This window comes from Diceros bicornis, chromosome X (assembly GCF_020826845.1).
Source record: "Diceros bicornis minor isolate mBicDic1 chromosome X, mDicBic1.mat.cur, whole genome shotgun sequence".
NCBI classification, from domain to species: Eukaryota; Metazoa; Chordata; class Mammalia; order Perissodactyla; family Rhinocerotidae; genus Diceros; species Diceros bicornis.
This window is the reverse complement of record NC_080781.1, coordinates 98,094,261-98,117,357: the sequence shown is the minus strand read 5'-3', so window position 1 is coordinate 98,117,357 and position 23,097 is coordinate 98,094,261. Positions and strand designations below refer to the sequence as shown.

At 41.7% G+C, this 23,097-nt stretch overlaps 2 protein-coding genes across 3 annotated transcripts in view; one reads left to right on the top strand and one right to left on the bottom strand.

The window, feature by feature from the left end:
• The window catches only part of IL1RAPL2 (interleukin 1 receptor accessory protein like 2), a 1,036,774-nt gene that overhangs the window by 477,826 nt on the left and 535,851 nt on the right, over nucleotides 1–23,097 (bottom strand). The window lies entirely within an intron of this gene.
• Nucleotides 9,545–11,136, top strand: TEX13A (testis expressed 13A). The gene is made up of 3 exons (XM_058536433.1): nucleotides 9,545–9,647; nucleotides 9,791–10,281; nucleotides 10,372–11,136. The coding sequence occupies exons 2-3, from the start codon at nucleotides 9,823–9,825 to the stop codon at nucleotides 11,068–11,070; spliced, it is 1,158 nt and encodes a 385-aa protein (XP_058392416.1). The 5' UTR covers nucleotides 9,545–9,647; nucleotides 9,791–9,822; the 3' UTR covers nucleotides 11,071–11,136.

The window sequence follows — 23,097 nt, the reverse complement described above, 5'->3', positions numbered from 1 at the left end:
CAAGGCTGCCTGACAGTCTGAGACTCAGGTTGATTTTGATTAGTTGTGTAATCCAGCCCTGGCACAGTTCCCACTAACAATCTTGCATTATTTAGATTTTACTTTGAAAAATGCCCTAGGCCAGTTCTATTTAAAATGTTTCCTGCAGCTGGAACCTAAAAATGTTACTTTTCTTTCATTAGGTACAATTAGAGCTATGCAAGTTTGAGGAGGCAGACTGACAAGTGTGTAAGAATGGGAATTATACTTTTATTCTGTCCTCCCTTCACATCTTGAGAAGGACAAGGAGCACATTCAGGCTCAATATGAGCAAAGGACCTTTGCAGAGCTATCACAGCAATGTCTTGCAGTTGCACGCATTTGTAATCTTTCGAGTACTTCCATATTTCTTATCTTACTTAATTCTGCCAATAAAAATGTGCAGGGTAAGTATCCTCTACATTTTTCAGAGGAGTAAAACGTAGACACAGAGAAGACAAAAAACTTAGTCAAGCACATATAGCTGGTCAGTGGATTAGAACCAAGGTTTTGGCTGTTAGCCCCTGGCTACTCTCAGAACTTGATGCTAACGTTGGTTAACAACCAAACTAACTCATGGTTATCCATTCCAACTTGGGGAAGCTCACAGAAAGAAATGCGGATTTATAAATGTAACATTTAAAGAATAATGTTAATGTGTGCAGCACAGAAGAATTTACAAATTTATGAATAAATCTTTCTATTCCAAAGATTTAATGTTGGCTACTTTAGATCATAATTTATACTTTTTTCCCAGAAGCATTTCTAAGGGAAAATGTTGACCAATCTTGGGTTCCCTTAGGGGAAAAGTAAGACCCAGGACTTCAAACATACATGAAAAATCTAGATGCCCCTTTCTAACTCTCATTTATAAAACACGCTTATACTACAAAATCTAAAGTTTTATTTCAGAATTTGAGTTTATGCGAATTTGTTGTATCACCAGGGCTAACCTACTGAAAATAAACTAAATAAATTAGGGAACTTTTCATATCTAAAAGCAGAAGCCCAGATAAAATGCCTCAGGGTATAGTTGAAACTTTTCTAAATGGTTCCTTTAATTGTCTTATCCTCATTTCACAATGCTTTCTTTACAAATTCCAGAACCATCTAATGATCAGTAAACTAAAATAAACTTGGCTTTCTGACATTTTTGAAATATGACTTGACTGCTACGCATAACTATCAGTTAATCAATCTACCATCTTTGGGTGATACCGTCCTCCTCAAAACACAAGAACTATGAACTGATATTATAGCAAATTCAGGGAAAGGAAACAAACGAACAAACAGGATCTTAGGCCCTTTGATGAATTCCATTTTTTGAGACTCATTACACAAATAAGAAAATTTTATTGAAAAATATCTTTAACCTTGTTGGAAAGGAGACTTACAGATAAGTGCAGAAATAAGTACAGATAACTGCAAACATGCAACATTAACGCTTTAAAAGACAAAGAAGAGAAAAAAAGAGCAAGGACACAAATGAGTAATATCAGAAATGAAAGAAGAGACATCACTACAGGTCCCATGGACATTAAAAGGATAATAAAGGAATACTATGAACAACTCTATACCCACAAATTTGATAACCTAGATGAAATGGATCAATTCCTTGAAAGGCACAATCTGCCAAAACTCACACAAGAAGAAACAGATAATATGAATACGCTTATAGCTTTTTAAAAAATTGAATCAATAATTATTAATCTTCTAAAAGAGAAAGCACCAGCTCAGATGGATTCACTGGTGAATTCTATCAAATATTTAAGGAAGAAATTTTACCAATTCTCTACAATCTTTCATAAGCTAGAATCAGAGGAACTACTTCCTAACTTATTCTATGAGGCCAGCATTACCCTAATACCAAAACCAGAGACACCACGAGAAAAGAAAACTACAGACCAATAGCTCTCATGAACATAGATGCAAAATCCTCAACAAAATATTAGCAAATTAAATACAGTAATACATACACACAATGTACACCACATACACCGCATACCCCATACACCATGGTATACCACATACACCACAACCAAGTGGAATTTATCCCAGGTATGGAAGGCTGGTTCAACCTTCCAAAATCAATTGACGTAATCCATCACAACAGGCTAATGAGGAAAAATCATATGCTCATATCAGCAGATGTGGAAAAAGCAATTTAACAAAATCCAACACCCATTCATCATAAAAACTTTCAGTAAACTAGGAATAGAGAGGAAATTCCTCAACTTGATAAAGAACATCTACAAAAAACCTACAGCTAACATCATACTTAGCGTTGAGAAACTAGAAGCTTTCCCACTAAGATCAGGAGGAAAGAAAGGATGTCCTGTCTCACCTCTCCTTTCCAACATCCTACTGGAAGTTCTAGCAGATTCAGAAGGAAGAAATAAAATCATCTTTTTCATAGATGACATGATTATCTATGTAGGAAATCTGATAGAATTGACAAAAAACACCTGGATCTAAGAAGCGATTATAGCAAGGTTGGAGGATATAAGGTTAATACACAAAAGTCAATTGCTTTTCTATATGCCAGTAATGAATAAGTTTTTAATTCAAAATTAAAAACACAACACCATTTACATTAGAAACCCCCCAAATGAAATACTTAGGTATATATCTAACAAAATATGTAAAAGACCTATATGAGGAGAACTATAAAACTGAGAAGAACAAAGTTGGAGGGCTGATACTACTCCACTTCAAGACTTGCTATAAAGCTACAGTAATTAAGACAGTGTGGTGTTGGTGAAAGAATAGACAAATAGATCAACGAAACACGATAATGATCCTAGAAATAGAACCACATAAATGTAGTGAACTGATCTTTGGAAAAGAAGCAAAGGCAGTACAATGAAACAAAGATGGTCTTTTCCACAAATGGTGCTGGAACAACTGGACGTGCACATGCAAAAAAATTAATCTAGACATAGATAGATCTTTACACTCATCACAAAAAGTAACTCAAAATGGGTCACAGACCTAAATGTAAATGCAAAACTATAAAACTCCTAGGAGACAACATAGAAGAAAACCTAGATGACCTTGGATATGGCAATGATTTTTTAAATTACAACACTAAAGGCACAATCTATGAAAAAAAAAAATTGATAAACTGTACATCATTAAAATTATAAACTTCTGCTCTACAAAAGGTGATGTCAATAGAATTAGAAAACAAGCTACAGACTGGAAGAAAATATTTGCAGAAGACACATTTGATTAAGGACTGTTATCCAAAACATACAAAGAACTCTTAAAACTTAACAATAAGAAAATAAACAACCTGATTTAAAAATGTGCCAGAGACCTTAACAGATACCTTACAAAAGAAGATATACAAATGGAAAATAAGCATTCGAAACGATATACACCATATGTCATCAGGGAAATGCAAATTAAAACAACAATGAGACACTCTGCACACATATTAGAATGGCTAAAATCTAGAACACCAACAACACCAAAGGTTGGTGAGGATGTGGAGCAACAGGAACTCTCATTCATTACTGATGGGAATGCAAAATAGTACAGCCACTTTGGAAGACAGTTTGGCAGTTTCTTATAAAACTAAACATACTCTTACCATATGATCTAGCATTCATGCTCTTTGGAATCTACCCAAATGAGGGGGAAAATTATGTCCAAACATCCCTGAACAGGGATGTTTATAGTAGCTTTGTTCATAATTGCCAAAACTTGGAAGCAACCAAGATGTCCTTCCATAGGTGAACGGATAAATAAACTGTGTTATATTCAGACAATGGAATATTATTAAGCACTGAAAATAAACGAGCTATCGAGCCATGAAAAGACATGGAGGAACATTAAATGCATCTTACTAAGTGGAAGAAGCCAATCTGAAAAGGCTACATACTGTAGGACTCCAACTATACCACATTCTGGAAAAGGCAAAACTACGGAGACAGTAAAAAATCAGTAGTTGCCAAGGGTTAGGGAGGCATGAATAGGTAGAGCATAGAGGATTTTTAGGGCAGTGAAAATACTCTGTATGATACTATATTGGTGGATACAGGTCATTATACACTTGTTCAAACCCAAAGAATGTGCAGCACCAAGAGTGAACCACAATGAAAACTATAGACTTTGGGTGATTATGATGTGTCCATGTAAATTAAGCAATTGTAACAAATGTTCCATTCTGGTGGGGGATGTTGATAATGGGGTATGCATGTGTGGGGGCAGAAGATATACGGAAAATCTCTGTATCTGCTTAATTTTGCTGTGAACCTAAAACTCCTCTAAAAAAAATTTTTCTTTAAAGAAAAAGACCAGGAGGGCCAAAGCTCTGACCAATTTCTTAATATTATTATTTTATGAGGAGCCACAATCTTTTAGGTGCAATTGAATGACATTTATTGAGGCCCTGCTATGTGCCATGCTGCTTATATACATTGAAAAGCAGATGTAAACTTAATATAATCATAAAAAATACCAGAAGAAGTTGGGGAAACACAGAATCTTTTGAAAAATTCACTTTTGCCCTTTTTTCCATTAGGCAGAAACCCAGTTAGTAACAAACAAGGATTTATTGGAGGTATGAACAGAGAATATTTTATTAACTGTTCTATCCTGCTGACATGAACACTCAGCCTTTGGCATGACACTGATAATGTCCAACCCAGGATTATTCAAATATAATTTCCTTATGATTCATGATGCAGTCAGAGAAAATGTCAACCCAGGGACTTGAACTGAACTAGACTTGAGTAGCTCACTGCTTGAGAATGTAGCCTCTGGAGTCGGAGAGGCTCGGGTTCAAATACTAGCTCTATCATGCCCTAACTATGAATTTTTGGACAGGTCACTGAGCTTTATTTTTTGCACACATAAAATGAGAATAATAAAACAGTTATCCTTATAGGGTTGTTGTATTACACAAGTGTTAAGAACCATGAAGTGTCTGAGATTTTACTCTACCTGCAAGCTAACATGTTAGCCTGCCAGTTTCACGGGTGCTGGTAGAAGACAAGAGACTCCTGGGTCAAAAACAATGGATAGTTAATTATTCATAGCAATGGAAGTAGCCGAAGTATCAATATTTGTGTTGCTTCCCCAAACCCAACTCCCACAGGATAATACAAAGAGAGCCAGATGACACCTGCAGAAGCAATGGGTTGCACCACAGGAGAAGAATCTCAAGCTCAGGAAACACAAATCTTTTATAATGGGTCATAAGCACACCAGCCCTTAGTTCCAGAAGGAGATACTATCTATATTTTCCAAGGCTGTAAACAAACCTGCTCTTTGCCAAGGTGCGAGACACTATTTCTAGCTTCTAGGACTGTTCTCTCTATATACATCCTTGAAAAGGTAATCTGGAATAAGGGACAGTGAGTACCTCTGCTCCTAAGACAGGCAGAAATGCAAGAGACCCATGGAGAATTGTCTCCCAATGGGATAATTCATTTAAAGCACTTAGCACAGTACCCAGCATGTGGTAAGTGCTCAATAAAAATTAACCCCCTTTAACATCATCACCACCATTAATACATTATCTACTGACTCCCAAGCCAAACTGTAAAGTAAATGAAGATGGTTTGTTTTGTTTAAAAAAAGAGTAGTCAATGGACCAAATTATGGTAGAAATTATATATATTGTAAAAACTACTTACTCAAGATAAAATTTTATCATCAAAATATTCTTCACCCTGAATTCAAAACAAACTATAATTTATTTGGACGTTGAGCATTTAAGTCAGATACCTACCCAAGAAAAAAAATTATATATATGATAATTCATTCACAGAGGACCGAGAATTATGGATCTTTCAAGTGGTAAATTCAAGTCACCATTCTCAAGGAAAGCAATTGCAATCTGCCACCTAAGGGTACAGGTAGCTGGTTCAAAATCTGTCTGTCAATGATGGACTAAAATGGGAGTAAAGGTAGAGAAATAACCAAGGTAAATTCAAAATATTCCCTGCCACCACCATCATCTCCACCATGGTATGAGTGATCCCTGCTTTATTGTTTGGTTGAAAACCATTTTAAGAGAGTCAATCTGCTGCACATCATAAAACAAACAAAAAGGTCTTCAGAAATCTGTGGAAAACCCTGATGTTTCTGTTAAAAACAACAATAAAACTCTCTTACAGAGAGCCTTCCCCAACCAATTTCACTGACTCTAATAACTATTTCTTATTTCTTCACTGCTTCTTATTTAGATTACACTGATATTTATGTTGTTTCATAATTATTCTCATAGTATTCACAAAGGTTTTGCTTTATTGTCTGTTACACTGCAAACTCTTCAAAAGCACTGTTTTCTTTGTATGTGGTTATCTTCCTCCCCATACAGTAGATTCCAGAGTATTCTCCTTCCCTGTCTTTGTGTTGAAAATTATATACGTTAATTGTCTTAACAACTGAGAAGTCATACCCCATGCTTCCATGATCTATTCTCTGACCTCTGCCTATCCACCTTAGCTGTTGCTGTCAGAGATCTTGAAAGACTTGTCAACATTCAAAATTTCTGTGTGTTGCTCTAATTCACTCTATGACCCACTATCATCTGGCTTCTGCCCCCATCATTCTATTGAATTACTATCACTAGACTCCTTAAGGATTCCTCATTAGCCAAATCTAATGACCTCTTGTTCACTCTCATCCTATCTGACCTCTGTGCATTATTTGAAACTTGTAACTTTCCTTCAACTTTCTAAATCTCTCCTTACTTCTAAGATAACCTCTCTCTTATGATTGTTTACTTCTCCGACCATGCCTTATAACTCTATTACTGGCTTTTCGTCCTTGGCCTATCCCCAAAATGTTGGCCATCTTCCCTGAGGCCCTCCAGATTCCTTCCTTTTTTCTGTTTGTTTGTGTTTTTCTTCTCTCCCTCCAACCCTCATCTTCAGCAATTTTGTTCAAGCACTAGGTTCCAACTACAAACTAAGTGCTGAACACATCCAAGTCTATAACACTTTTCTCTAGTTCTGTCCTGCCCCCTAAGTTTCAGCCCAGTATAGCCATCTAACTATGATTCCATATCACTGTCATGAAGGCACTTATCAGTCCCAAACTGAACTTATTCTCTCTCCCCTACAGTCTGATCTGCCTTCTATAATATCTATCATGATTAGATACATCACTAATCATACCACTAGTTTCTCAAGTCAGGTACCTCAAAATCATCCTTCACTCGACTTCCTCATACTTATTTCCTATTGGAAATACGTAATTGGTTAACAAGTTGTGTGAATTCTATTTCAAAGTTCTCTCCTTATCTGATATCTCATCTAGGTCCTGCCACAGTTCAAGCCCTAATTGTGTTTTGCCTGCACTATTGAAGTAGCATCCTAATAGGTTTCCCTGTCTTCATTTTCTCCCTCCTCCAATTCTTTGGCCAAAAGAAATGATTTACTTTTAATTTTCTAAAAGAGTTTATAAGCAGAAGTGGCAGAATGGTAGCACACAGAGACAAAGATCATAAGCTGAAGTCCATGTTTAAAGTGTTATAGAAGGAATAAAAAGGATAGGGTAAAAGAGACTCTGAGGCTAGAGGAAGAGAAGGTAAAGGAGTAAGCAGGTCAGCTATAAAACCATCAACGAGAGTGGACAGTGGTAGAAAGGAAGAGATTGATGTGGTTGGCAGGCCAGGGATCTGTCCTAGGCACTCTGCTCTTCTTGCTCTATATTCTCTCCCTGGGTTATTTCAACCACTGCTTTGAATCCAACTTTCACCCCTCAGTACTACATCTCTAGAACATGTAGAGAGACATGCCCTGATGTCTCTCCTAAGTTCTATACTCATACATCTAACTGCCTATGGGGTATCTCTATTAGGGTGCCCCACAAGTATCTCAATATCAATATGTCTAAAAGTGAACTCATCTCAAATAGTTTCTCCTTCATTCTGCGTCTAAATCTATAACTTCACTATCTACTTAGTTTCCCATAGAAGAAACTTGGAATTACCCTGCTCATTTTCTCATCCCATCCCTGACATTCCTATGAATTCTACCTACCAAATGACCCTCTACACTCTTCTCTCAATCCCAACTTTCACTGCCTCAGTTTACATCTTGAATTACTGTGGCATCCCCCTAATGGGTCTCGCTGAAGGAAGAAGTATCTTCCTTCTTTCCCCACCATTCCAATTTCTACATTATTTCCTGAATGCTCTTTCTACAGAAATCACTCTATAATAAGGCAAAACATGAACCCTTCCCACCAAAGTCTGATAAACAAAATTCACAAATTGAAATGGAAAGAAAATACAAGATAATTTAAAAGCGAGCTAAAACAGTGGGATTTATACCTCTGGAATTTAACCACCTTCTTAGGTAATATTTTAATGCCTGATTTATTATTTTTCTCTCACGACCTAAGACCCTTAAAGAAGAAATGTTGTCTTTTTCAATGCAGTTCATAAAACAGAACATAATGCCCATATAACAAATAATGAATGTCAGATTTTTCACTTGGAAAAATAAATTAAAACCCAAGATGAGTGTATCTCTGCATGGCTAGTCCCTTGGGTACACAAATGATGGGTAAGAAGAGAACAAAAAGAGTTAAATTAGAAAGGTAGACTGTGGTGAAATTCTAACATCAGGCCAAAGAGTGTGTCACATGAAGCCATCAAACATTTTTAAGCTTGAAAGTAGGAAGATCATAGGAAAGATTAGGAAGAGATTAGGAATTAGAAAGAGATTAAAGTCAAGGAGATTATTTAGGAAGTGACATGGGCTTCCTCATTCCCTAAATAAGACCGGATATCAAAGAAGTTTCTGAGGTAGTAGCAGCAAGACTTGGTGACCAATTTGATATGTTATTAAAGGAAGGAGGTGTTGATGATTTTGAGGTTTCTCTACAGCACAACATAGGAATATAGGAGGAGAATCATCTCTTGGGGGACAGGGTGAGTTATATTGTGAACATTTGGATTTTGTATGTCTACCATCTACCTTTGGCAAACTACAGGCCAAATCCTGCCAGCTGTCTATTTTCCTAAAAAAAGTTTCCTGAAACATAGGCACACTCATTTCTTCAAGTATTGTTTATGACTGCTTTTGTGCTATAAATGGTTGGGACAGAAGTCTTTTGCCTACAAACGCCTCAAATAATTACTATCTGGCCCTTTACAGAAAAACTTTACTGACCCTTGTATTAGAGTTCACGAGTATCTAGAACAGGAGCTACAGTCTTCCTCCAAGGGGGGCGCCAGAGGCCACTGAGAGGTTGGGGCTATCACCTGCTCTAGAACATTCCATCTCTAGGAGGAGAGGGCCCCTGGTATGGGACAAACCATTATGGTGGGGGGGACATTTTGGACTTGATTACAAGCGCTTCCCGTATTTCTAAGTCTTTTATGACCACTCCTATTTCTTCTCGCCTTCAAGGACTTTCAACAGAGTAGCGGGTTCCCTTATATCTCGGGGTGGGGGGAGGGACCTTCCTCCTCGTTCATTCCCTCCCACCCCTGCTGTCTCTGGAAGTTGGAACAGTCCCAGGGTAAAAGCCTGGAGGAGAACGGTTGGTTGGCGCGAAGCTTCCTCTTCTCAGAGGCCTTGGAGAGCAAGGTACCCTGTGTCTCTTCCGGAGTGATAGGCGGGCGTGGTCGGCCTGCACCTTTTCTGTCCCTGGCTGGAGAGGTGAGGCCTGGTGGGAAAAGCCCTAGGGCAGAGCAAGCCGGTCAGGGGTCTTTACAATGGTATGAGGGGGGAGGGGAAGGGCAATGGAGGGGAGGAGACCGAGGGGGGAGGGGCGGGGACAACTGATTGATTCATCCCCACAGGGCCAGTCAAGCCCCTCAGGCCCTCAGCTGTCATGGCCTTGAAACCTCAGGACCCCTGCGGTGGGTTCCAGCATGGCGAGGTAGTGGCCTTCATCAACGAGAAAATGGCCAGGCACGCAAAAGGCCCTGCGTTCTACCTCGAGAATATATCCCTGTCCTGGGAGGAGGTGGAAGACAAGCTCAGGGCCATCTTGGAGGACGGTGCGGTGCCCAGCGAGGCCAAAGAGGCCTGCGCCTGGAGCAGTCTGGCCCTGGGCGTGCGCTTCGCCTGCAGGCAGGGCCAGTTACACGAGCGCAGGGTGCAGCGGCTGCAAGACTTGGCCAAAGTGCACAAGTCCACCACGGAGGACTTGGCCTCAGACCTGAAAAAGCTCACAGCTCAGCAGGAGATGGAGCGCAGGGAGGCAGCCTTTCGGCTGCGGGAGACGCAGGCCAACCTGATGGAGATGCGGAAGGAAAGGGACCTCCTGAAGTGGAAGCTCCTCCGGGCTGTAAGATTACCCGAACTTAGTCCCTGCCCCATCTCCCCGCTCTGCCCCGCGTCCCCAGAACTGGTCTCAACTGTGCCCACTTCTCTCCAGGAGCTGGGGTCTCCCCGGGAGCAGGTCGACGAGGAGCCAGGCCTGGCCGCTGCCAGTGGGGCTGGGACAGAAGGAGCAGGTGAGAAGGAAGAGGAGGTGAGCGTGGCTGCTGCTACTACTGCCACCGCCGCTGGCGCTGCAGGAGGAGGAGGAAGACAGAAGGATGCGGAGGGGGAGGAGGCTGCAAAGGAGCTGGGTGGAGGCCTTGTGCAGCTTCTTGGAGCTGTGGAGCAGAAAAATTACCCCTCTGGCGGGCAGAGGGAGGGAGGTCTCAGGTCTGCGGAAACAGCCATGTTTTACTTCTCTGAGACCATGGAGCCCGGGTCCACAGTCTCCCCAGCACCCCTTCCTGTGCAGCTCCCGGCCTCATTCACATACTCCTATTCATGCCCCTTACTCCCTTTTCCAGAGGCACCCACAGCATCCCCACCAGCAGCAATGTTCAGGGCAGGAGCTCCGTCTCAGTCGTCTCCTCACTGGGGGCCCTCTAATGTTAGCTTATGGCCTGATGTGGGGGCCCAGGGAATAGATCCTGAATCCCGGAGAGACAAGAGAGGCTTCGATCCCCATGGTCAGGGAAGACCTCCAGTATTTCGCAGGCCCGGGGATTGGGACTGCCCTTGGTGTAAGGCTGTGAATTTTTCACGGAGGGAAATTTGCTTCCGCTGTGGGAGGGGAATCTGGCTACAAAACCCTTGAATTCAAAAATGTGAAACAGAACAGAAACATCCCAATGGGAAATCAATTTTCAGAGGGAGGGGAAGAGGTAGGGGAGGGTTTGGGAAGAGTGGGAGGGGGAGGGGGAGTTGGCGGATGGGACAAGGGGGTTGTGAGAGAGGTGGGGAAGTGGGGTGAGGTGTGGGGTGGCAGCTGGGGAGGGTGTAGATTGGGGGGCTGGGGGGGAGAGAGACATAGAGACATGTTTTTTTTTGTTGTTTTTTTTTTTGTTTTTTGTGAGGAGATCAGCCCTGAGCTAACATCCGCCAATCCTCCTCTTTTTTTGCTGAGGAAGACGGCCCTGGGCTAACATCGGTGCCTATCTTCCTCCACTTTATATGGGACGCCGCCACAGCATGGTTTACCAAGCAGTGCGTCGGTGCGCGCCCGGGATCCGAACCAGCGAACCCCGGGCCGCTGCAGCGGAGTGCGCGCACTTAACCGCTTGCGCCACCAGGCCAGCCCCTAGAGACATGTTTTGATGACCCCCTTTGTATTCCAGAGTATTAGCATTCCACACCCCAGAAGTGCTGCAGCTCCTATTTGTGTGTGTGTCTCTCCCCCACCCTAGTCTCTGGTGGACCTGGGCAGCCATGTATATAACGACTCACTCCCTCCTGCCACCTGGGCTGTAGATGATTGGCGCAGGAGTGGACATTTGACCCCTCCTGAGCAAAACAGGTTCTCACACTAGAGAATCTGAACAGAGGCAGATTCCACAGTCAGGATGGTGCTGGGCAATGAAACAGTGGGTCACTTGGAGTTGGGGCCAAGGTCAGAGCCATGGACACTGAGGCCACAGCTGAGCCCTGGCTTTGGGGCAGCAGAACCATGTGCTTTACAGAGGCCAAGTGTCTTTTAGAGGGTGACAGTATGAGGTCCCAGGGAGCACACAGGCACAGAGAAGCAGAGAGGAGTTGATACTGTGACCCCAGAGATGGCGAGAGTGGCGGCCCGACCGCTTTTCCATTTTCTGCAATTGTGCTTTATGAAAAGCCACTTTACACAGATCCCCTTTTCTTTAAGCTAAATTGAGTGGGTTCCTGTTCTGGGCAACCAGGTTATTTCCAAGACAGAAACTGGCACCAGAAGAGCAGTTGCAAACCACAGACCATCAAAGAAAATGTTGGAACTGGCTGGGGAGGTTCCTCAGAGAGTGAGAGGTAGTGGGGATTCCTGCATCCCCAGAGTCCCCAGGAATGAACTGGACAGGAAGCTCTTTCATGTTCTGAGTGAGTTATATCATGAGAAACAATCAAAATAGGCCTGGGGCAACCCGGGCTTACAACATGGCAGAGATCTGCCACCTCTAAGGGAATCCCTCAGGGCTGCATACAGAGGACAACGAGAGCAGAGGACGGCTGTGGCTGTTCAGCCCCTTGACAGGAGAATCGTCCCCAGTCCACAGTGGGCAGCACTGGGGACAGTCAGATCTGATCAAGGAACTCATGCCACTGCCAAGGAAGTGAGTCAGCAAACTGATAGTGCCTGGAGGGTTTGCTGGGCCAGACCACTGACCAAAGTATGGTGCCATCCTGAGAGATCCTTTCCCCTAACCCACCACCAGGATAACAGTAGGAGGGGAATCTGGCTATGAAGCCCTCAGTGAATTCAGAAATGTGGAATACAACATATCCCAATGGGAAATCAATGTCCAGAGGGAGGGGGTGAACCGCGAGGGGGGGGAAGTTCTGCATCTCCCCCTCTGACGACTGTAAGCTATCTTGGAGGGCAGGGCTAAATGCATGGTTTAGCCTGCAGGTGGCAGGATGGTGCAGAGTCACACCTGGACCAGACTGAGACAGCTGGAGGAGCCCCCTACATCGCCTGGAGACTGTGGACCTAGAGACTGAAGCTGTCATGGCCCTGGGACATCTCTGCAACAGCTGGATGTGACCTTGGGCTGTCTCCTGTTGGGGGAGATGTGGACAACCATCACGATTGTGGGCAAGATCCCCAACTTGCACTTGTCAGAAATGTCCTTGGGCTCATTTCCATCCTTCTAGAGCAGGGTTTCCCAAGCTTAACACTCTTGACACTTGAGGTTGGGTAATTCTTTGCTGCAGGGGGCTGTCCAGTACACTGTAGGACGTTTGGCAGAATCCCTGGCCTCTACCCAGTAGATGCCAGTAGCACATCCCCCCCGAGTTGTGACGACCAAAAATGTCTCCAGATATTGCCACAGGTCCACTGGGGAGCGAAATCACCCCTGGTGAGAACCATGGAGGCAGTGAGGTACTTAGGAGTAGTCAGAACAGGGGGAAGAGAGTTGCAGGGGAGCATGCTCAGCAGTGCAGGGGCTGCAGGGGGCCCCTAAGATGGGAGGTGAAAAGTGTCCATTGGGTCTGGTGTTCACTTTTGATCTTTGAGCAGATCTGGGCGGGGGAGGGGCAGAAGCCAACCTGCAAGGACTGAGCAGTGAGCAGGAAGGGAGGATGCGCAGTCAGTGAGGGAGGCTCTTCTTCAAGGACTCCTGGCTGTGGAGGGAAGGAGGGAGGTGGGATACATGGTTGAGAGAGGGTTCTTTTGGATATGGGAGAAACTTGAGCCATGGGGAAGGAGATAGCTGAAGAAAGCTTGAAAACGCAAGAAATATGTAAAAGAATGAGGTAGATCCTGCATACTGTATTAGAGCCATGTCCACTGTATGGTTCAATGAAAAAAAGTCCTATGACAGGATCCCTTTTGCTTTTTGTAAAATACCCCCCAAAATTCTGTAAGTGTGTATACGTATGATATGTAGATATATAGATTTATGTTTGCTTTATATTATGGATTTATGATTAAGCATAGAAACGGTCTGGAAAAACTTGTTTCTTCAGAAAAATGGAGTAGGGTAGGGGTGGTAGGATAGAGGGCTTTTACTTTATATTCTTCTGTGTTGTGAAAGTAAAAGAATTAAATGTTCACAAATATACAAAAAATAAAAGGAAGTGAATTTATTTTTTTGGTATTACTTTACTTTTACAATTACTTTAATTGGCTTGGTAGGTTTGGAATGGCCACCTCTTCCTCTGGGACAGAAGGAAAGGAGAGCAGACACTGATCTGTGTGATGAGGGGGTGGGAAACCAAGAAGGCTCCTGCCTGTGTGTCCTTTAGACAAAGCAACTGAGAGTCAGTGAGGACAGAAGGTCCAGGTGGGGGTGGGGGCTTTTGGACAATGGCATATTTAGGAATAACTTTGGGGGTGGGGAGTGGGGGAGAGGAAGGAAAGGATTATCAAGCGGCACAGAGGACTCAATCGGGATAGGGCCCAACTGAAAGAAAATCAAAGGGTAGGGCAGTGGGAGCCTAGGAAGGGGCACTGGAAAGGAAGGAGAGTAGTGCCAGGAGGGGTACCAAACACAAATTTCTGTGTTACAACTTGTTTTCATAACATTTTTTTCAGTAAAAGATTCAGTCAGTTTGTTTGGATTGAGGTTTTACGTTTGGCAGGATTAAGGAAAGATACTGACACTTTCATGATTTCATGTGTTATACCCATTTTAAAGGTTTTTCTCTGTTAGTCCAGAGGAAAGAATTTAATAAACTAAAATTAATTCCACTTCTGTCACTAAATATCTTCAACAAATCCAGTAGAGGTGATCTGACTTGGCCTTTGAGCCCTGGGGCTAGCATGCTTAGAGAGATGGGCAGCTAAAGAGATTTTGTTGTTAGTGCCCTCCAGCTGATTCAGACTCCAGACTCCAGGCTCCTAGTGACCTTGTGTACAGCAGAGTTTACCCCTGCCCCGTCTTTTTACACCATCCTCTCACCTTCTGGTGCTGTATCAGACAATGCTCCACTGCTATTCACAGGGTTTTCATGGCCAATTTTTTCAGAAGTGGGTGGCCAGGTCCTTCATCCTAGTCTGCCTTAGTCTGGAAGCTCCGCTGAAACCTGTCCACCATGGGTGACCCTGCTGGTATTTGAAATACTATTGGCATAGCTTTCAGCATCACAACAACATGCAGTCACCACAGTATGACAACCAACAGATAACAGATGGTGGTATGGTTCCCTGACCAGGAAACGAACCTGGGCTGCAGTGGTGAGAGCACCAAATCTTAAGCACTAGACCACCAGGGATGGCTAAATAAGACAGCTTTAAAAACTATGTTGTTTGAATAAGACTCAGCTCTAATGGGCAAGGGAAGGAGATGGAAATTTCACAGGGGTCAACGTCTTAGTCAAAATCGGTGATTTTTTACTTCTAGAAAAATGATAGTCATCCTCGCTGGGCTTACCATTTGAGATAATGGCAAGCAAAGTAGGGAAAGAGAATGACCTGTTAACCTCCCTCTTTCTAATGACCTATCCACATGCTGGGAACTCAAACTTGGCTACACCTGTCTCTAAAATAATGGAAAGTAAAAACAGGCCATATTCTATTGAGAAAAAACAATGCTTTTTCACCCATGCTTTATGTTATGCAGGCTTAAAGTCAAAAGTTTGCCAGAGTGTTTGTACAAAGACATTACTTAATAGGAAACTTCCCTAAATGTCTTAAAAATCAGAAATTTCTGTGACTTTGCACCCTGTTGTAAAATACTGGTTTTCTCAGCATCATTCTGTGCACTGTCATCTCATAATAATTGCCTTCCTGCTATCTATTTCTGTTTCTACTGGTAAAACTTAAAATATTAGAAAACAGGGCCGGCCCTGTGGCTTGGTGGTTAAGTGCGCGCGCTGCGATGCTGGCGGCCCGGGTTCGGATCTCGGGTGCGCATCGAGGCACCACTTCTCCATCCATCCTGAGGCTGAGTCCCACATACAGCAACTAGAAGGGTGTGCAGCTATGACATACAACTATCTACTGGGGCTTTGGGGGGAAAAAATAAAATAAATAAAATCTTTAAAAATATATATATATATTAGAAAACAAAAGTGTTCATGTGACCAAATTAAAAACCTCCAGGGGCCGGCCCCGTGGCTTAGTGGTTAAGTGTGTGCGCTCTGCTACTGGCGGCCCAGGTTTGGATCCCGGGCATGCACCGATTCACCGCTTGTCTGGCCATGCTGAGGCGGCGTCCCACATACAGCAACTAGAAGGATGTGCAACTATGACATACAACTATCTACTGGGGCCTTGGGGAGAAAAAATAATAAAATAAAATAAAAACCTCCAGATCCTAGTGACCTAAGGGTTCCAGCCAGTAAGCAGCAACCAACATGTACAGAAAGCCTGCTCTATGTGTGTGTAAAGTATGCAAGGGGGCAGTCCAGGGGTAAGCTTTAGACCCAGTTAAAAAGGAGGAGACAAAGAGAGAGAGATCTCTTGCCTGGGAGTAAAAGAAATGAATGCAAATATGAAACATGGCTAAACCACTCTTAGTGGAAGCTGTTGGAAGGGAGCAGGGTAACGGGGCTGAAAAGTAAAAAAATGCATATGGCATCTCTCTACCCAGATAAGTGTATATTGCCTTTGTATTGAAGAATATGATCTGGTCTGGAAATGAGTGTGTGTAGATTAGTGTTAACCTGGGTCTTGTTTTAATGAGATCAAGGCCCTGGGGTGGAACTACACATCATCCTCCTACTTAGCCTTTCTCTGTTTCATAGTCATAGATACAGACTGTACCCACCAAACCTTAACCAGCTATCATGCCAAGGTGGATCACTCTTCACAGTGGTGAGAGAGTAGAGACGGCTCTGTGTGAATTCATCCCCATCTCTGAGAAAACAAGTTGGTGTGCATGCTCTGGTTGACAGTGTTGAGGTCAGCAGCATTTCCTTTCATTAATTAGGGTAGAGTCATAGAAGGGAATTTACCCTTTTTAAACATATATTTTCTCTATGGAAACATCATCTGCTAAAATTGTGCATTGTTATCTGACTGCAAATTAAGATGCTCATTACTTATATCTTTTAGCTTCTTTTCTAAGAATTGGTCAATGTCTTAAATATATCTGAAACCTCCATAAAGCAAGGGTTATTTATTATTAGGTCCATTTTCAGAAAATAGGTCTTGATAAACCCAAGTTCCAGCCAAACTGACCTTCCTGTTTTTCCCTGTGCATAGCGCATGTTTTACTGCCTTCTTGCCCTTGAACATTGCTTCATCTGCCTGGGAAGACCTCTACTATCACCAGCTGTTTAGATCCTCAAGAACCATCTCAAACACCCCTGATTCTGTAAGCAAAAAGCTATTTTCCTTATTCTCTACTACTACTTTATCTCTATTTTTCTTACAGCATTTTTCACTCTCTCTCACATGTGATAGAATAAAAGACATTAAGTTAGTATTGGCAGCTGTTCCCTTCTCCCTGCCCCCTGAAAATCATCCTCTTTTTGGCTGTATGGGTCTTTCCAAATCCAGAAACTTGTATGGAGATTCTTGGTATGCCAGCTCAGTTCCTGGGCTTTTACTGTGCAGAATAGGTGTAATGGGCAGAAAGAGCTGAAAAATTATAAGGAGCAATGCTAATTTAATTAAATTACATTGGAAAGGGGAGCAAGAACTTCTTGCAAGGATAAAACAAGTAATAGAGGATGAGAAAGGACAAAAAGAGGAATAACTTGCAGGGGATACATTCCAGAGTGAGTTTTTCAGTTAGGAAGCAAAATGAGGAGCGATAAGAGGGGTTTCTGGGCAGCTGCAGTATGTAAGAGATAGTGAGTATGAAAGTAAGTAAAAAGATAATTTTAAGTGTTGGGGATTAAAAATTGGCTCCCCCAATTTTTCAAAGGACTACAGTAAATACTTAAATATTCAAACTTTTAAAATTATGTTTAGTTGCTGGACTGCTTCCTAGGATACAATTCTATGCTGAACCACATGGAATCCTCTCTTTTATTTGAGTTATACTTGTCTGATTGTAATTGGTACACATGTTCTAATTCCTCTTTTAATCTGTTAGAAGGCAGGAGCCCTGTCATTCACTTTTGCCTTTTTGGTACCTGTCACAGAGTAGGTGCTCAATAAATATTTGTTTAGTGATTAATAGATACCTGAGACTTGAAATGATATTGGCTGAAAAATATCTCTTTCATTAAAAACAAACAAAACAAAATAAAACTGTAGTTAGGAAGGAATGTGCTCTCATTTTTCTACCACTATGAAATATTTTACCTATAGGGTGAATGAAGGAAGCAGTTTCATGCAATGAGTTCTTGAAAAACATAACCATACATTTATGACACCTGATTATATTCATTCTAGCACTTTGTCATATACTGATGTATATGCTTATGCTTATGTATTGATCAATCTAATTGATTCATCATGAATCTTATATCTTGGAGGTTTGAGAGTCAGAGTTAAACAGACATAAAAGAAAGAGTCAGTTAAGGATGTACCTCCAGCAAGTTTCCTCCATCTCTTTTCTTTGGTAAAAAACAACTTTTAAGTACTTCTGTTTAATGTTTAGAAACTGATAAATGATCACAAAGGGCAGACAAGTAGTCTAGTTTTATCTCTTGAAATTCCTGCTTTAACTTGATCCTCACTTATCATGAACTTAGAATCTCTATTTCACTGTCCTCTGTTGTCCATCCTCAATCAATAGAATTCCATCCTCATCACCAGACAATATTGTACACTATGGAAACTGAAAACAGACAGGATCACAGAACTTTATACAGGCAGGAATTAACCATATCTCATTTGTTGTGAGATACAGATACCTATGAAGAACAGTAAAAATAGGTAATAAAAGAAAAGACGGTAGAGAAAGATAATGTGCATGAGCTGGACAGACCTGGGTCCAAGTCTCAGCTCCACCATTTACTAGCCATGTTTCACTGGACAAGTTCTTTAACCTCTATGAGTATCAATTTTATCATCTTCAATAATATGACCTACCTCATAGGGTTATTGAGGGTTACCACAGTGTTAGCCATATAATAAGGGCTAAAAAATTATAGCTAGTAATAATAGTGGTAGTGTTAGTAAAAGTAGAAATAAGAGATAATGTGTTGAGTGCTTAGTCTATGTCAGCATTGGTGCTAAGTACTTGTCAGCATTCCCTGAGGTAGACACTATTATCTTTGCTCCTCTCCAAGTCTTCTCTCTCTCAGTTAATAGCACCATGATTCACTCAGTTGCTTAAGTCAAAAACATAGGAGTCATCCTTTATTCAACTATTTCTCTCATTTCTCACATCCAGTGCATCAGTATGTCCTGTCAGCTCATCCTTCAACACATATCTAGAATCTATTCACTTCTCCACATCCCAGCTACCACCCCAATCCAAGCTTACCATCGCATATCTCCTCAACTAATATAATTGCTTCCCAACTTGGTCTTCTTGCTTGGCTCCCTACAATCCATTCTTACCAGGGCAGCCAGTGATCTTTTCAAAATGGAAATCTGATCATGTTACTCCACAGCATAAAACAAACAAACAGATAAAATACAACATTCTCCTTTTGCCTCTGATTACTAATAAAAATCAACTTCTTACCCTGGCCCACAATATGCAACAGGATCTGGCCTCTGCCTGCCTCCCCAGCCTCACCCAGTGCCATTTTCCCTCAGCTCACTGTACTTTATCCAGACTGGCCTTCTTTAACTCACTTGAATATAACAATCCTGTTCCTGTTTTCATGACCTTTCACTTGCTGTTCACTCTGACTGGAACACTGTTCCCGTAGATCTTCACAAGGCTGGTTCCTTCCTGTCATGCGAGTCTCAGCTTATAAATCCCTTTCTCTGGGGGGCCCTTCCTGACCACCCAACCAAAAATGGCCTCTCAGTTGCTCCTGTAATATGACCCTTTTTTATTCTCACCACAAGCATTATCCAATGTAGTCTTCTGAGTGTGTTTGTTATTTGTATGTTTCCCCCATTCTAGAAGATTAAGTTTCAGGATAGTGGGAATTTTAATCTGGCTTGTTCAATGCTACATACCAAACACCTAAAGCCAGTGTTCAAAATATCTTAAGTTGAATAAACAAATGAATCTTCATTTTCTAGGTAAGGAAAGTAAGACACAGATCACACAGCTATAATATCGCATCACTCCCTAGGTTAATGTTGGAGTCAGAACCTAGTAGTTCAGAGTTTTCAAACTGTGAGTCAACTAGTTGAATCTGAGTAGGGACTTTTTTGGGAGGGGAGCCCAGACAATTAAAAAATCAGGGAAATTTCACATAAATATTCAGATTTCAGTTTTTTCTTCAAAAAATCAGATCTGGCAATATTGGGCCTATATTTCTATATGGTGACAATAATTTGGTCTGTCAGGTGGCTGCCTGACTTTAACCAGGACATAGCTCATTCATTCATTCAATAATTATTTACTGAGCATCTACTATGTGCCACACACGGTTCTAGGCTCTTAAAAAAACAAAGATCTCCGTCCTTAAGGAGCTTACATTCTAGCATGGGGAGATAGAAAATAAACGATAAATATGATAAATAAGTAAATTGTATATATCACAAAAGGTGATAATTGCTATAGAAAAAAAAAATTAGAGTGAGGTAAGAAGTATCAGGACTATGGAAGATGGGCACTGAGTGGAAGAGAATCTTAAAATTATAAATAAGATAGTCAAGGAAGACCCACTGATAGGGTTAGACTAGAGGAAATTGTACAATTGAAGGAAATGAGGGAGTTAGTCATGTGGATATAAGAGAGGAAAGCATTCCAGACAGAAGGAACAGCCAGTGCAAAGACCCTAAGGCTGGAGTATACCTGTCATGTTTGAGAAACAGCAAGGAGGTCAGAGTGGCTGGAATAAAGTGAGCAAGGGTGAGAAGAATGGGAAAGTGGTAGTAAGTTAGAGAGGTACCAGCGTCTAGATCACGTAGGGCCTTGTGAGCCCTAGTAAGGACTTGGCTTTTATTCCAAATGAAATGGGAAGCCATTGGAAGGTCCTGAGCAGAAAAGAGACATACATGACTTATGTTTTAAAAAGATCACTCCGACTACTATATTAAGATTAGATTGAAGGGAGACATGTGGTAAAGCAGAGAAATCAATTAGGAGTTTATTGCAACAATAGAGATAAGAGATGGTGTCCCGGACCAGAGTGGTAGCAGTGGGATGGAAGCCACAGCCTGTGCAATCCCCAAAATTTGAGAGAGTTAAGACCCTGTGAGATAACCCCTTAACCAATGGGAGATGGGAGCTAAGAGATAAATTCTTCTCCCTTTCTCCTCCTGGATCAACTATCTTGAAATACTGTCCCTCCTCCTTTGCCTCACTTTCCTTTTCCTTCACTCCTGTTTCACTGGGATTACACTCCCTAATATACATTAGCTTTTACTTCAGGGTTTGTTTTCTAGGAACTCATGGTAAGGCAAGAGGAAGATCAGGAGTTCAGTTTGGGACATATTGGTTTTGACACCAAGTGAAGATGCTGAAAAGTCTGTTGGATAAAAGAGCATGTTTTGGGAGATAGATCTGGGCTGGAAGGTATACATTTTAGAGTTATCAATGTACAGATGGTGTATAAAACTATAAGACTGTATAAAGAGATCATGAAAGGAGTGAGTGTGAATAGAGATGAAAAAAAACTAAGGACCAAGCCCTAGGCCCTCTAACATTAAGAGGTCAGGTCTCCCTCTAGAGAGTGTGATTCTCCAGAAGTTAAGTAAAGAGCATATATCAAAAGGAAGGGGGTGATTAACTGTGCCAAATGCATGGATCAAGTAAAAGGAGGAGTGAAAATTGACCTGACCATTGGATTTAGCATTTTTTAGGCCATTGGAGAGTTTGATAAGAGCAATTTTGGTGGAGTAGTGAAGGTAAAATTCTGATTGGAGTGGGTTTAATAGAGAATTGGTGGAGAGGAGCTCAAGATTGTGAGGGCAGACAATAGTTTATTTGAAGTAGTTTTGCTGCAAATGGGAGCAAGGAAATAGGGGAAGTAGCTGGCAGGGAAGTGGAGCCAAGAGGAGGACCTTTTTTTTTTTTTTCCTGAGGAAGATTAGCCCTGAGCTAACATCTCTGTCAGTCTTCCTCTACTTTATATGTGGGTTGCCACCACAGCATGGCTGATGAGTGGTGTAGGTCCACGCCCGAGATCTGAACCTGTGAACCTGGGCTGCCGAAGTGAAATGCACTGAACTTAACCACTACGCCATGGGCCCGCCCCTCGAGAGGACTTGTTAGATGGCATAAATATTGATCTATGTGTATACTGATGGAAACGATCCAGTAGAAATAGAAAATTCCACGATATAGGAAAGAGATGAGAAAATTGCTCAGGTGTTATCCTTGAGTAGGCAAATAGGGATAGAACCTAGTGCACAAGTGAAGTGATTGGCCTTACATAGGAGCAAGGCCAGTCCATCAATGGTAACAGACTTGAAGGCAGAGTATGTAGGTACAAATGCCAATATGTGGGTAGATGTAGTGAAAGTTCTCTCCTAATTGCTTCAATCTTTTCAGTGAAATGGAAAGCAAGGGAAGGAGATGTTACAGGTTTGAGGGGAGCAGACAATGTGAAATAGTTGTGTAGGAGGACAGGAGACTGAATGGCCCAAGAATATATAGTAAGACTATATAGATTAAGATATATAAGATTATATAAGATTAAGGGTCCATTTGAGGTTCATGATGATGAATTTAAAGTGAGAATGGTCAATGTCATTATGTATTTTCCTTCACTCACGTTCAGCTGCAAGGATACAGGTACAAGCATAGATATAGGGTTAGGTTGAAACAGTGTTATTGTTTTCACAAGTGAGTAAGATGAAGGGAGCATGGGTTAAAGGGACTCAAGAGTGTATGTATGGGAGTGATTATAATGATTGAACATGGAATTTAAACTATGCTAGGTGAGAAGAGAGCAAGGGACAGTGAAAACATTGTGGGATCAATGAGCTGGGTGGGGTCAATTAATTATTAGAATTAGAGTATAGAAAGAGTGAGCTAGAGGTGGTAGCAAGAATAGAATACATGAAAATGAAATTACGGTGAGGATTGCTACAGCTTCCAACACTCCAAAATGCTTCAGATCACCTGCCACAATCATTACATTACCTTCTTGGACCCTGAAAAGATTTTGAATTTGCAACTCCTGCAACAAGTTAAAACCTTGATTTGAGCAAAGTAAACATAAGACAGAAAGTCACTGA

Coding starts and splice junctions, on each gene's coding strand:
- TEX13A (XM_058536433.1), top strand. CDS start 9,823: ATGGCCTTGAAACCTCAGGACCCCTGCGGTGGGTTCCAGCATGGCGAG. Junction 10,282..10,371: donor AGTGGAAGCTCCTCCGGGCT/GTAAGATTACCC, acceptor ACTTCTCTCCAG/GAGCTGGGGTCTCCCCGGGA.